The 14,478-nt window shown below is 35.3% G+C and overlaps 1 protein-coding gene across 4 annotated transcripts in view; it reads left to right on the top strand.

Annotated features, from left to right (window-relative positions):
* The window catches only part of UNC13C (unc-13 homolog C), a 617,803-nt gene that overhangs the window by 143,622 nt on the left and 459,703 nt on the right, over window positions 1-14,478 (top strand). For all 4 annotated transcript variants that reach the window (XM_043555384.1, XM_043555383.1, XM_043555386.1 and 1 more), the window contains exon 7: window positions 14,390-14,412. In XM_043555384.1, the coding sequence (XP_043411319.1) occupies window positions 14,390-14,412 (23 nt within the window). The remainder of the gene's footprint in view (window positions 1-14,389; window positions 14,413-14,478) is intronic.

The following is a 14,478-nucleotide window of genomic DNA, read 5'->3' as shown; positions in this document are numbered from 1 at the left end:
AATCCTAAGTAGTCTCTGTGCTGTCAGTGCAGAGGCCAACACAGGGATCAATCCCACAAACTGTGAGATTGTGACCTGAGCTGAAATCAAGTCAGATGCTTAACCAACTGAGCAACCTAGGTGCCCTGTCTATTTGATAAATTTAGATCATTTACATTTAATACAATTATTAATTTTTTTAATGTTTGTTTATTTTTGAGAGAGAGCATGCTGTGCACAAGCAGGGGAGGGGTAGAGAGAGAGAGACAGATGACCCAAAGTGGGCTCTTTGCTGACAGCAAGAGAGCCTGATGTGGGGCTTGAACTCATGAACTGTGAGATCATGACCTCAGCCATAGTCATACACTCAACTGACTGAACCACCCAGGTACCCCTGAGGCAATTATTGATAAGGCTTAAATGTGCCACTTTATTCTTTGTCTTCTGTTTGTTTTCTTTGGTTTCATTCTCTAACTTTTCTGCATTTCTGTAGGTTACTTGTAAATATTAAATTTTTGAGTGTATTTCTTTGTATAGTTTTTTTAGTGGCTGCTCTAGGTATTGAATTATGTTTAAGTTTTTTATTGCTTCCTTAAAACATTGCCACAAACACAAATTTTTATGTTAAAATTCTGAAAGTGAAAGGTCTGTTATAGGTTCGCTGGAATAAAGTTAAGATATCAGTACAGCTATATTCCTTTCTGGAGGCTTAGGAAAGAATCTGTTTCAATTACTTTTCCAGCTTTTAGATGTACTTATACATTTTTTTAGCTCATAAAGGTTTAGCTCTATTTTCAAAACCAGTGACTCCGTATTGAGCTTTATAATACAGAATCACTCTGACCTCACTCTTCTACCTACCTCTTCCATATTAAGGGTCTTTCTGATTACATTGCATCCACCAGATAACTCTTCATAATATTTCAATATTATGGTCAGTTGATGAGCAAACTTAATTCTATCTACAACTTTAGTTTCCCTTTTCCATGTTAAGTAATAAATTAAGTTTCCAAGAACTATAACATGGCTGTCTCTGGGGGCCATTAATTTGCCTAATACACATTATATACATATACAATTGATCAAGTTGGTTGCTGTATACATTTTACCAATGAAAGTGAAGTGCAGAAACCTTATCTAACTCTATTTCCCTTTATTCTCTCACATTTAAAGTAAAATTGTCTTAAATATTTCCTCTGTATACAACCCAATCAGATAGTGTTAAAATTTTTATTTCATCCATCAAACATAATGCAGAAAACTCAAGAGGAAAAGAAAGCATATTACATACACCCACAGTTTTGCACTTATCCTTCATTTTCCTTTCTGGATGTTTCAAGATGTCTTCTTTTGTCAGTTCCTTTCTGTTGAGAAATATATTTTAGCCATTCATTTAAAGTGAGTTGGCTTGTTATAAAGTCTCATCTTTTTCCTTCATCTGAGAATGTCTTGATTTCCACTTAATTCCTAAAGATATATTTGCCCTGAATATGGAATCTTGGGTTGATCATTTTCTTCTCTCAACGTTTGAAAAGTGTTCTACCATCTCTTTCTGCCCCTATGGTTTCTGCTAAGAAATCCTTTCTCATTCAAACTGTTTATTCCCTATGGATCATGTACCACTGCTCTCAGTGCCTTTAACATTTTTTCTTTGCTCTTGGCTTTCAGGAGTTCGTGATGTGTCTTGACATGAATTTTTCATTTTGTCCTGTTTATGGTTTGCTCAGCTTATTCTGCAGATTTGTGTTTTAATTTTTGCCAAACTTGGAGAAAGTTTTAGTCATCTTTTTTATTGAATACATTTTCAGCTCTGTTACAGTCTGAAAGTTGGTGTCCTCTCAAAATTAAAATGTTGAAGCTCTAAGTCCTAATGTGATTGTATTTGAAAGTGGGGCCTTTGAGAGTTAATTAGGTTTTGATGCGGTACTGAGGATATGGCCCAATGGTGGGATCAGTGTTCTTATCAGAATAGGAAGAAAGGTCACACCTCACTCTGTCATGTGAAGATACAGTAAGAAGGTGGACCTCTGCAAGCCAGGAAAAGAGCCCTTATCAAGAATAAAATTTTATAGCACCTTGATCCTGGGCTTTCCACTCTCCAGAACTCTGAGAAGTAAATGTCTCTTGCTTAAGCTACTCACTCTGTGGTATTTTGTTATAGCAGTTTGAGTAGACTCAGAATTCTATTCCTCTTTCTGTTTTTTTCTGGAACTCCAATGAGATGAATATTATCTTTATATATATATTTTTTTCCAGAATTATGTATGTCCCTAAAACTTTTCTCAGGCTCTGTAGTTCAGACTGTATAATTTCTACTGTTTTATATTCAAGTTCGTTAATTTTTCTCTCAAGTGGATGTTGAGTCTATCCACTTAGTAATATTTCAGTTACTGTATTTTTTATTTCTAAAATTTCCATTTTTTTATATATTTGATTTCTTTGAGACTATCTACTCCTTCAGTAAAACTTACTATTGATTGGTTCCAGACATATTTATAATTGTTGAAACATTTCTTATTAGCTGCTTTAAAATTTTTGTCAGATATTTCTAACATCTGTGTTATCACATTGGCATCTGTTGTTTTTATTCATTCAGTTAGAGGTACCTCGCATGACAAGTGATTTTAATATGGACATTTTGGTGTTATGTTGTATGACTTTGGGTCTTACTTAAATCTTGTATTTTATCTTGTCTGACAGTGCTCCAATTTTTGAGAACTAGACTCCTTTCTTCTAGGTGGAGATGAGGTTTTCTACTTCATTTACATAGATACTGAGGAGGGGGAACTTTTTGGTCCTGCTGTGGGCGTGACAGGGTGTTGAGGCTTCCCACTGGGTTTCTGCTGATACCACCCTAGCTTAGATGGGAACAGGTGTCTAATTGCTGCTTCCTATGTAGACACCACTGACATCGAGTGGGTGACTTTATTATGGCTGAGCAGTGATGAAAGTCCTGACTTTCCACTAGACCTCTTCTAATACCACTCCATTGAGGAGGGAAAGGGTGCCTCATGACTACTTATGTAGGGGAGAAGTTGAGGCTATTGTTGGTGTGATTTCCAACTCTCTAATTTGGCCTTCTCTGAAAGCACTTCAGCCAATATGGGGGACTGGAGTACCTCTTTACAGCCTGGCAAGTACAGATGTCTAAGCACTCCTTTTGACCTTCACTGACAGTGGAAATGGGGGCCACAGATTTTTTGTGTGTGGTGTTTGGCTAGAGTGGTTTAATTATTGTCAAAAGGTCTGTCTTGCTGGCCTGTCCCTATCTTGGTTTCCCTGTTAAAGTAGGCTTTCCTTTAAGCCTTTCATGTCTGCACCATTGATATCCTTGGGTTGCCGTGTTTGGAAGCAAACTGAACATCCATCACCTGTATTCTACTTTGAGGCCACAGTCACTGGCCAGTGTGTCTTCTACCCAAACTTCAGAGCTTTATATGTGTTTATTTGATATAATATGTCCTAAGATTTTAGTTGTATTTAGTGGGAATAATAGGGAAAGTAAGTCTATCCATTTTTTTTTCTGGAAGCAAAAGTCTGATAGATTTTTATATTGTTAAAGCACTATTTTATTTTGGGGATAAACCCAATTTGGGTAAATGTGTACACCCATGCTGGATCAAATGCAAAAGTTTTTTTAGGATTTTTCTTATGAGCTCTCCTATATGATACTGATATATAATATTATTTTGTACTATCCTTTTCTGATTTTAATAGCAAGCTTATACTAGCTTTGGAAAATGTACATTTCTTCCTGTTTACATCCTATGTGTTCACTTTGCTTCTCTAGTCAAATTTATATATAATTGGTATTATCTCTTTCATACAGACTTGATAAAACTTTAAAAAATCATCTGGCATTCTTTTGCGGGGCTATTTTCTTATTGATTAAAGTTCTTTAGGAATAGTTTTAGTTTTCTATATTTTTGTATAAATGTTAGTAATATCTTTTAGAAATTTTATACTTTATTAATGCTTTTAGAAAATTACCTTCAGGTTTTAGCATTAATTTACTTGAAGATGTTTATAGCATACTTTTAAATTTTTAAAATTTTCCACTGAATCTTCAGTTAATATCCTTTTTACATAATGATATTTTTCATATATACATTCCCTCTTTTTAACCAGTCTTGCTAAAGAATTGTACTTTGATTTAATGCTTTAAAGAAGTGTTCTTCTTTCCTAACTTTTTTGAGTATACTTCATAATTTTACATCAGTTTCAGGTGTACAACATAGTGATTGAACAACTCTCTATGCTATGCTCAGCACAAGAATAGCTACCATCTGTCACCATACAATGCTATGAAAACATCATTGAATATATTCCCTATGCCATACGTTTTATTCCCATAGCTTATGCATTCCATGACTGGAATCCTGTGTCAGCTACTCTCCTTCATTCATATTCCCCATCCCCTCACCTTTCTCCCTTCTGGCAACCATCAGTTTGCTCTCTGTATTTATAGGTCTGATTCTGCTTTCTGTTCATTTGTGTGTGTGTGTGTGTGTGTGTGTGTGTGTGTGTGTGTGTGTGTGTGTGTTTTAGATTCTACATAAGATGAAATCATATTTTTCTTTCTTAGGCTAATTCGTTTCACTTAGACCCTCTAGGTCCATCTTTGTTGTCACAAATGACAATGTCTCATCCTATTTTATGGCTGAGTAATATTCCTGTGTGTGTGTGTGTGTGTGTGTGTGTGTGTGTGAATATCTTTGTCCATTCATGTGTCTATGGGCACTTCAGTTGTCTATGTTATTCTAAATAATACTGCAGTAAACATAAGGATGCATATATCTTTTCATTTTCCTGTGGTAAACACCTGGAGGTAGAATTACTAACTCATATGGTACTTTAAATTTTTTGAGGAATTTCTGTACTGTTTTCCCCAGCAGCTGTACCAGTTTACATTCCCACCAATAGTACTCAAGGGTTCCTTTTTCTTCACATCCTCACCAACACTTGTTATCTCTTGTCTCTTTGATTCTGGCATAAAATACACACATACATCAATGGAACAGAATAGAGAGCTCAGAAGTAAACCCATGCCTACATGGTCAATCTATGGCTAAGGAAGCAAGAATATGTCATTGGAAAAAGACAATCTCTTCAAAAAATGGTATTGGGAAAACTGGACAGCTGCATGAAAAATAATGAAACTGAACCACTTTCTCACACCATACAAAAAAAGAAAAAAAAAATCGAAATGGATTAAAAACCTAAACGTGAGGCCCGAAACCATAAAACTCCTAGAAGAGAACACAGGCAGTAATTTCTTTGACATTAGCCATAGTAGCATTTTTTTAAAAATCTGTGTCTTAAGACCAGGGAAACCAAAGCAAATATAAATTAATGGGACTACATCAAAATAAAAAGCTTTTGCACAGCAAAGGAAACCATCAGCAAAACACAAACATAGCCTACTAAATGGGGAGAAGATATTTGCAAGTTATATGTCTGCTGAGGGTTAATATCCAAAAAATGTAAAGAACTTCTATAATTAGGGGTGTCTGAGTGGCTCAGTCGGTTAAGCATCCAACTTCGGCTCAGGTCATGATCTCATGGTTTGTGAGTTTGAACTTTGTGTTGGGCTCTCTACTGTCAGCACAAGCTTGCTTGGATCCTCTGTGTCCCCCTCTCTCTTGTACTTCCCCTGCTTGATTGCTCACTCACTTCCTCAAAAATAAACATTAAAAAAATTCTTAAATTCAACACCAAAAAAAGTCCAATTAAAAAATGGGCAGAGGACCTGAAAGACATTTCTTCAAAGCAGGTATACAGATGGCCAACAACACATGAAAAGATGCTCAGCATCACTAATGATCAAGGAAATGCAAGTCAAAGCCACAATGAGATAGCATTTCACACTTGTCATATTTTTCAGAAAACAATTTTACAAAATTAATTTGCATCTTTATTATCCTGATTTTTATTCTATGGTTCTTGTTTGTACCTTCTTGAATTGAATTTTTATCTTGTCTATTTTAATTTTTAAATTATATTTAAAACATTTAAGGCTGTGAACTCCCTTTTAAAACAGATTTATCTTAGAAGTTAATATTCATCTACATGTATGTGTAGATGTATGTTTAATATTAGTTTAGGTATAAATATTTCATAATTTCCACTGTTTCTGTTTTTCCTACCCATATCATATTAGGGAATGTTTGTCTCCATAGTTTTTTGTTGCTGGTGGTGGTGGTTTTTTTTTTATTTTTTAAAAAAAAATTTTTTTTCAACGTTTTTTATTTATTTTTGGGACAGAGAGAGACAGAGCATGAACGGGGGAAGGGGCAGAGAAAGAGAGAGACACAGAATCGGAAACAGGATCCAAGCCATCAGCCCAGAGCCTGACGCAGGGCTCAAACTCACGGACCGCGAGATCGTGACCTGGCTGAAGTCAGACACTTAACCGACTGCGCCACCCAGGCGCCTCATGGTGGTGGTGGTTTTAAATTGCCAACCCGCTGTTGATTTCTTATTTAATTGCTCTTGATGATACCACTTTTATAGAATATATTGAGGTTTCTTTTGTGGCCAGATGCATTATCAGGCTTTAATAGTATTTAATGTGAAAAGAGAAAACATATTGCAGTTTGATGTGAATTCTGAACCCACACTTGGTATTGGCCTGAGGTATCTTTAATGACGAGTAAACTTTTTCCGTTTATGTTTTTAGGTAGATGGAAAATTTCCTCATTGTTTCTCCATTCTCCTAGTGTTTATCTCATACATTTACATTCTAAGTGTTGACATTGTGTTCACTCACTCTTTTATTCAGGTAGCTGTAAAAGTTTTAGCTTTGGGGCATCTGGGTGGCTCAGTCAGTTAAGCATCTGACTTTGGCTCAGGTCTTGATCTCACGGTTGGTGGCTTCATGGCTTCAAGTCTTGAGTCAGGCTCTGTGCTGACAGCGCAGAGCCTAGAGCCTGCTTCAAGTTCTTTTCTCCCCCTCTCTCTGCCCCGCCCCTGTTTGTGCTCTCTGAAAACTAAATATTAAAAATATTTTTAAATTATAAAAAAATAAAAGTTTTAGCTTTAATTGTGCACAGATTATGCAATGTGGGTTTGCCATAGTTCTATAGTTCTATGAGAAATGGTGATATTTATCTTTATTTTCAAGTATTCTATCCATAGTCCCTAGCACAGTGCCTAGCACGTAGGGGTCACTGGGTCAATATTTGCTGAATAAATAAATTGTTCCAGTGCTCCTGAGAGCAATTTTGGCCTTGACTTCATTCACCATTAGTTTTGAGTTGCTACTTCATATGTGGTGATTGGGAGATTATGTTTGTTTTTGTTTTAAGCTTAGACAGTTTTTAAAGTTTTGTAAATAATATTTTGAGTATAGTTGACACATAGTGTTACATTATTTTCAGGTATACAACATATTAAAATTACTATATAGTTGTGGTACCTGGCTGACGTGGTTGGTGAAATATGTGACTCTTGATCTCAGGGTCGTGAGTTCAAGCCCCACGTTGGGTGTAGAGATGACTTGAAAAAATTGTTACATAGCATTTGTGCATGTGTGTAGAATTGTGGTATAGGTGGGCCAGAGAGCAGACTCTTTCTCATATCATCTTATTCTGCCTTATTGTCCAGAGGACTGGCCTAGATTTTTAAAGAACCAAATAAAATTCTGATCATGTCACATGTCAGTGTCTTGCTTGAAAACAATCTGTGACTGTACATTACAATTTGAGTATAATTTAAATTGCTTAATGGAATATATCAAGATTTTTATGCAATAAATCCTATCCACCTATGCTTTATTTCTTATAATTCTTTACTTTCACACTCCCACATTTCAGTTCCTAATGCCCCACAGTCCTTAAAGCTTCAAAGCCTCTGCAAAACTTTTTCTCTCTAAGAATGCCTTCATTCAACTGACAAACACCATTCTAAATCATTATCACCATGAATTGTTTACAAGCCTAATGTCCTCTCTGGCTGCAGAGTTAGATCTTTTCTTCATGCTCCCATATCAACATGTTCATATCTTTCATATATCCTTAACATAGCATGTTCTTGTTGTGACTCAGTTTTTCGGGTTATGCCCCCTGCCACCAGCCCTTAACTGAACAAAAAATGTGTATGAGATATGAATGTGAATCTCTCACTCAGCACCCCTTCCATTATATCCAGAATTGCACCTGAAATGAGAGCCAGAACAAAGGATTTCCTCTGCTCTGGCAAGATCTAATGAATATTGATAGCCTCACAAGACAGTTGCCAAGATTCAATAAAAGAGCAGATAAAGTGCTCTGCAGAATATCTAGCACATAGTAAGTACTCTGTAAAGGTTAATGACAACTCAGCAAGCCCCTAATTACAATATAGGTTTTTCTCTGGACGGTTCAGCTCCCATCTCATGACTTTCAGGCATAGTATACATGTTTTAAAAGTCATGTATTTTGATATGCTGGCAGATAATGCAAGCCTGTTTCCAAAATGAATAGTGAACAATATTATCACTTGTGGGGGATTTACATTATCCTTGAAGGCTCTGAGGACAAAGAAGGACGTTGGAACAAAGAGTTTAGGAAAATTGCTAAGCTAGCTAGGCCTCCAGAACTCAGATTCTTGATACATTTTGAAATCTCTTACATTCAAATTTTCTTCAAAAAGTGTCATATAACAAGGATGAAATACCAAGAGAGAAAACACGATTTTTACTTTTATTCTAAATTGTGAATTAATTATAAATATCTCAAATTTAGGTGGTAGATATTAATATTTTTGGTGATAATTGGCGAGTAAATACTTCTTGTTAAACTGAAAATAAATTACACATAGAGAAACAAAATCATAGAATTTAGAGCTAGAAGCTTTAGCGGCATACTGGGCAAACCCCTTTATTTCATCTACATATGAAGGGAAAGTGAATGCTCAGGAGGTCGTATGTTGACTTAAGTCACATTTAAATTCCCTTCTCAGGGATGTTCACATGAGAAACGGTGGTGGGTTTAGTAGTCAGGAGGCACACTTAAATTATGGATTTTCCTATAAGCTTAAGATTTATATTTTTTTAGGTTCCTATGCAGCGTGGTTGAACACAAGAGCGATATTCACCTAGTAAATAGAAGTTTAAAATTTCTTAAAATAACTAGTTCATGGAATATTGAGACATTAAAAACTGTACAGTCACTGGAACTTCACCGATATCCTATTTATACAGGAGGTTTCATTATAAAGTAGATGGATGCATTGTGGCCTTATGTTAACATCATTAAGTCACTAAAATACAAAATGACCTTGTTGTGGCAATGATGAGACTTTTGAGACAAGGAGCATTGGGAACACCCTTATAAGGAGTATCCAGCATGTAATTACAGAATTTGTTACATTTTTTGTATGTTTTTGTAATTACAGAGGTTTGATCAGACTAAGCAAAAACAACTACATGTGTAACAAAAGACAACTGGCAGGGACCAAAGCTATTCTTAGTGAGAGTGTATGGGTATACTGATAAAAATACATAACATGTATAATTAATATTTACTTATATATGATGTGTATTATACCTGTATTATACATGTATATATGTATATACACCATAAACATTTCCTATATTTTTATATAGTATTTTAAATGTGTTTATTTTAATGGTCTCAAATTACTAAATCAAGGTCAGAGAACATTATTTTCAACCCATATTTTTGTACTTGATCATGTATGTTTTTCCAGTTTGTAAATAATAAAAGAATACAGATCTTTACACATTAATTTTTTCTTTATGACTTAACGTTACATTAGTTGGCTAGGACTGAATTAACAAAGTACCATAAACCGAGTGACTTAGGACGACAGAAATCTGTTGTCTCACAGCCCTGGAAGCTGGATGTCTGAGATCAAGGTACGCGGAGACGGCAATGCTCCCTGTGAAAATGCTAGTCAAGGGTGTGTCCAGCCTCTCTCCCAGTGTCTGTTCCATAGTTCCTTGGCTTGTAGCAGTAGAGCTGCGATCTTCAGATGGCATTTGTCTTGTGTGTGCACCTGTCTCCAAATGTTTTTTTGTTTTCAATTTTTTTAAATGTTTGTTTATTTTTGAGAGAGACAGAATGTGAGAGGGGGAGGGGCAGAGAGAAAGGGAGACACAGAATCTGAAGCAGGCTCCAGGCTCTGAGCCATCAGCACAGAGCCAGCCGGGTGCAAGGCTCGGACCCACAAACCGTGAGATCATGACCTGAGCCGAAGTCGGACACTTAAGTGACTGAGCCACACAGGTGCCCCCAAATGTACCCTTCTTATAAAGACCCCAGTCATATTGGATTGGGAACAACCCTACTCCAGTATGATGACTTTATCTTAACTGATGATAGCTGTAACAATTGTATTTCCAAAGAAGTCTACATTCTGAGGTACTGTGGGTTAGGACCTTAACAATGAATTTGGGGGTGGGGGCATAATCCATAACAAAAATAATTTCTTGAGCATCAACTTAAAAAAAAGTTCTCTTCAAAACAGAGTCTACTGTTAGACATCACTAAAATTTTTCTAAAAATTCTATTAGTTTTCACTATCATCAACCATGCATCACTATTAGATTAATGACCATCAACCATCTTTGGTATTATTTTTAATACCATTAAAATATTCTGATCTTTAGTAATTTTATAATCTGAAGCATAGTTTTAATAAGTTTATCATTGTTCATGCATTCTACTTTGTGAATCATCCAGTCACATTCTTGACCAGTTTGGAGGGATATTAGGCTCAAATTTTTAGAGACCTGTAAGAGTTCTTTATATTCTGAACATACTAACATGTGTTTTTAGTAAATACATTTCATTTTCTTTTTGGTTTTATTTTTTTAATGTTTATTTTGAGAGAGAGCATGCAAGCACTAGCAGGGCGGGGCAGAGACAGAGGTGGAGAGAATACCAAGCAGGCTCCACACTCAGCATAGAGCCCCATGTGGGGTTTGATCTCACGAACCATGAGATCATGACTGGAGCCAAAATCAAGATCCAGTCAGATGCTTAACTGACCAAGCCACCCAGGAAACCCTCTTTTTGTTTTTATATACAAAAATACTAAATAGGCATAACAAAGCCTCTAACTGTAAATGTATCTTCTCATTCCTAGGGTTAGTTAATATTCTTTTCCAGTTTTACTTATTTACTTATTTAATACATCTGTAACTTCATGGGCTATGTGTAAGATAAGGATATAAATAAATAATACAGATATTTGACCTATGTTCTAAGTGTCATTTATTGACCAGTATGTCTCTTTGCCTTTGATAACAATCCATCCTTCCTTATTTGTTGAACTCTTAGGTACAAGGGTTTGTTACTTAGCTAATTTTGTTGAACTTCTTCATCTATTTTGCCAGGACAATAATGCTTTAATTAGTATAGATCTTTAATATTCTTACAGATTTTCCTCTTAATTCTCCTTTTAAAAAGTCTTATGTATTTTGACTTATTAATCCAGTTATACTTGAAATACTTTTTTTTTTGGGGGGGGAGAGTGTGCACACACATGTGTGCCAATGAGTGGGGTGAGAGGCAGAGGGAAATAGAGAATTTTAAGCAGGCTCCATGCTCCCTGAGCCAAAATCAAGAGTCAGACACTTAACTGAGTCACTTAGGCACCCCCGTACTCGAAATATTAATTCTATAACAACTTGCTGTTAGGATTTTAACTATAATATCTTATAAATCTGTTATAAAGGAATTTATCTTTTCTCTATCCAGGAAGATGAAATACATTTTATTTGGAGTTTTAGGTACTTCCATAATGTATTGTAGTTTTTTTAAGGTTCGCTCATTGCTCAGCAAACATTTATTGGTGTCTGCTATACTTCAGAAAATAGTAGAAACTAGAAACAGAAGGTTAAAAATAGATAAAATCAAGGAACTTGTATCTAGTAGAATTGCTGATAAGGAAACTGACAAAAGATAAGGGTTAGCCAGGAGGAGTGCAGCATGCAGTGCTCATTCACACAGCCATGGATCCTTGATATGTTACAATTTTCCAGGAGAGAGTGTTAAGCTTTAAGTGAGTTTTGGAGGCTGACAGACAGCTAGGTGAAGGGGAGCACCTGTCTTAAGGGAAGGAAATGGAACATACAAAGGCACACGGATTTAAAAGAGCATGGCATAAAGATGAAGTGACAGGAATTTAATTGTGGCCAAAGTGCAGTATGTGAATGAGGACTCATGAGCCTGCAGTAGATGCATATCTGTTTTCTCTGGTTTGGGCATTGTGTAACATTGGTGGGTTTAATGAGGGAAGGGAAGTGATGTGATTTTATCTGTATTGAGAAAGATTTCAAAGGGGATAGTATGGCAGGTGGACAAGAAAGGAGTAGGAGTGAGCAAAAAAGGTTTGTTGATAATTAATAAAAATATGTATTCAATGAAGGAATGAATGTAACACTGAAGAATGAATGAAAAAGTTGAAATGTATTAGATTTAACAGATGAAGAATAATTGATGACTCTAATATTACCATGACTCAGTAGAATGGTTGATGTACAAGTCCGTTATTAATAGGAGACAATGTCAAAGTTATGAGTATTTGAAATCAGATCTCATGTCATTATTTATCAAACTAATTACTGGGAGTTTGTAGAAAATAACTTATTTTTGTTTACGTGTTGGTTAAATGTTCACTTTGCTACCCGTTTTAGTTTGCTACCTGTTTGTTTCACTTTGCTACCTGTTAATAGTTTTCCAGGTGATTTGTCTTTTGGGTTTAAAATTATAATGCCTGAAAGTAACAACTTTGTGTCCTGCCTTATAACATTTACATTGTTTAATTTTGCTTAAATTGGTCTGCTTTTAATATATTGATCAGAATTTTAAGAAATAAATTAAAATGATGGTTGTGGACATTTTTCTTTTTCTTTTAATGATAATGGGAATGACCTAATACTTCACACTTAAGATTATGTCTCTGGAAATGAATTTTTTTAACATATTAAATTCAAATAAGATTCATTCCAATATGATTTATGTTTAAAATTTTTGAAATTTTATGACAGAACTTTTTGGTACTTATTGAAATGTAGATGTATATTTTCTGACCAGTTGATATCTCATATTAAATTAGTTATTCTATGATTTAAAATTATGCTTGTGACAATTTCCATGGATATGATATATTATTTTTACTTAATGCTGAATTTTCTATATTGTATGCAGTATCTTAAAATGTTGATGGCTATTCATAAGATGGGTTTTTTACTACTTGTGCTGTTATCTTGTTTTGTATTCAAAGATCTAACTCTGAGGTTTGTGAAATATCTAAGATACTGCACACAAATAGTTACAATAATTAAGCATACGTAATTAGTCAAGAAAACAAATGCATTTCAGATTTTTATCAATAAAAGTTGTCAATGAGCTACATGACCTAGATAAATCTTTATATTGCTGGGGCTCATCCATAAAAATGAAAGGTTTTGACTACATGAACCCCAAGGACATTCTAGCTCTAGATTTCTGCCAACTTGTATTTGTTGAGAAGTTCTTGCTTCATGCTAATAAGCAAAAATTAATTAATAAGTTTAAGAGCAATATTAGTGTGTGAGATAGAAATGGACCATGCCATGATGACCCTGGCAGATTCAGACTTGAGTTAAAAACAGAAAGAGTCCATTGTTCGTCTCCTTGGGCCCAAGAGGAATGCTGACCCTTCGATGTCTCTTAAATTGCACTGGAGAACTGTGGCCCATCCACCCCTCTGTTTTGTTCAATTTACCTGGAACATGGGATTTAAAGGGCAGCAGATAGGGGGTCAGGAGCCCTCGATTTGTGTCCCACTTCTGCCACTGATTCGCTTTGTGATCTTAATCATGTCAGTTAACTGCTTTGGGCATCAGTTCTTTTATTTGCAAAGTGGAGTATATCTTTTATTTGCAAAGTGGAGTATATCTGTTAACTCTTGAGCTCTATGACAAGCCATAAATAATAATCCCTTACTAAGACCTAATTAATTTATGTAGTCAACTGAGGTTGACGTTCACATATTTTGATCTCAATTGATTGAACATTATTTGTAGGCCAATAGGCAAAGTAATTCATGACTTTTTGCAGAGTTGGGTCTAGACTCTAGACTCCAGAGAACTTGGTAGTTTGCCCAATGTGCTTAGTAAGTGGCAGAGCACTTCTGAAGACTTCTGATTCAACAGCGTTCTTTTCTCCATATGACACATTGTCTCATTAAATCCTGTAATCACTCTTCGATACTTTTCAAGCATTCGGGCACATTTTTCAGCTCTTTCAAATAAGAGGACAAACTATCCTTTTTCCCTCCGGGTTCAGCCTTGCAATTCTGTTTTGTTTATGGCTTTAAACAATGTAAAATAGTAACACTTTGTTCATGTATATGTTTAAATGATTTCTTAAAGTACTCTGTCTAACATTTATTCCTTCTTTTCCTGATTCTCTTTCAGATAGCAGTTCTGTGGATGAAAAGGTTTTAAATCATACTTTTTCTTCTCTCCGGAGGGATCTTGTCTTTTGTACATGTTTGTTTGTGACA

The sequence above is a fragment of the Prionailurus bengalensis genome, chromosome B3 (assembly GCF_016509475.1).
Source record: "Prionailurus bengalensis isolate Pbe53 chromosome B3, Fcat_Pben_1.1_paternal_pri, whole genome shotgun sequence".
In the NCBI taxonomy this organism is placed as follows: Eukaryota; Metazoa; Chordata; class Mammalia; order Carnivora; family Felidae; genus Prionailurus; species Prionailurus bengalensis.
The sequence above is the reverse complement of the archived record's forward strand: the minus strand, read 5'-3'. Positions and strand labels throughout refer to the sequence as shown.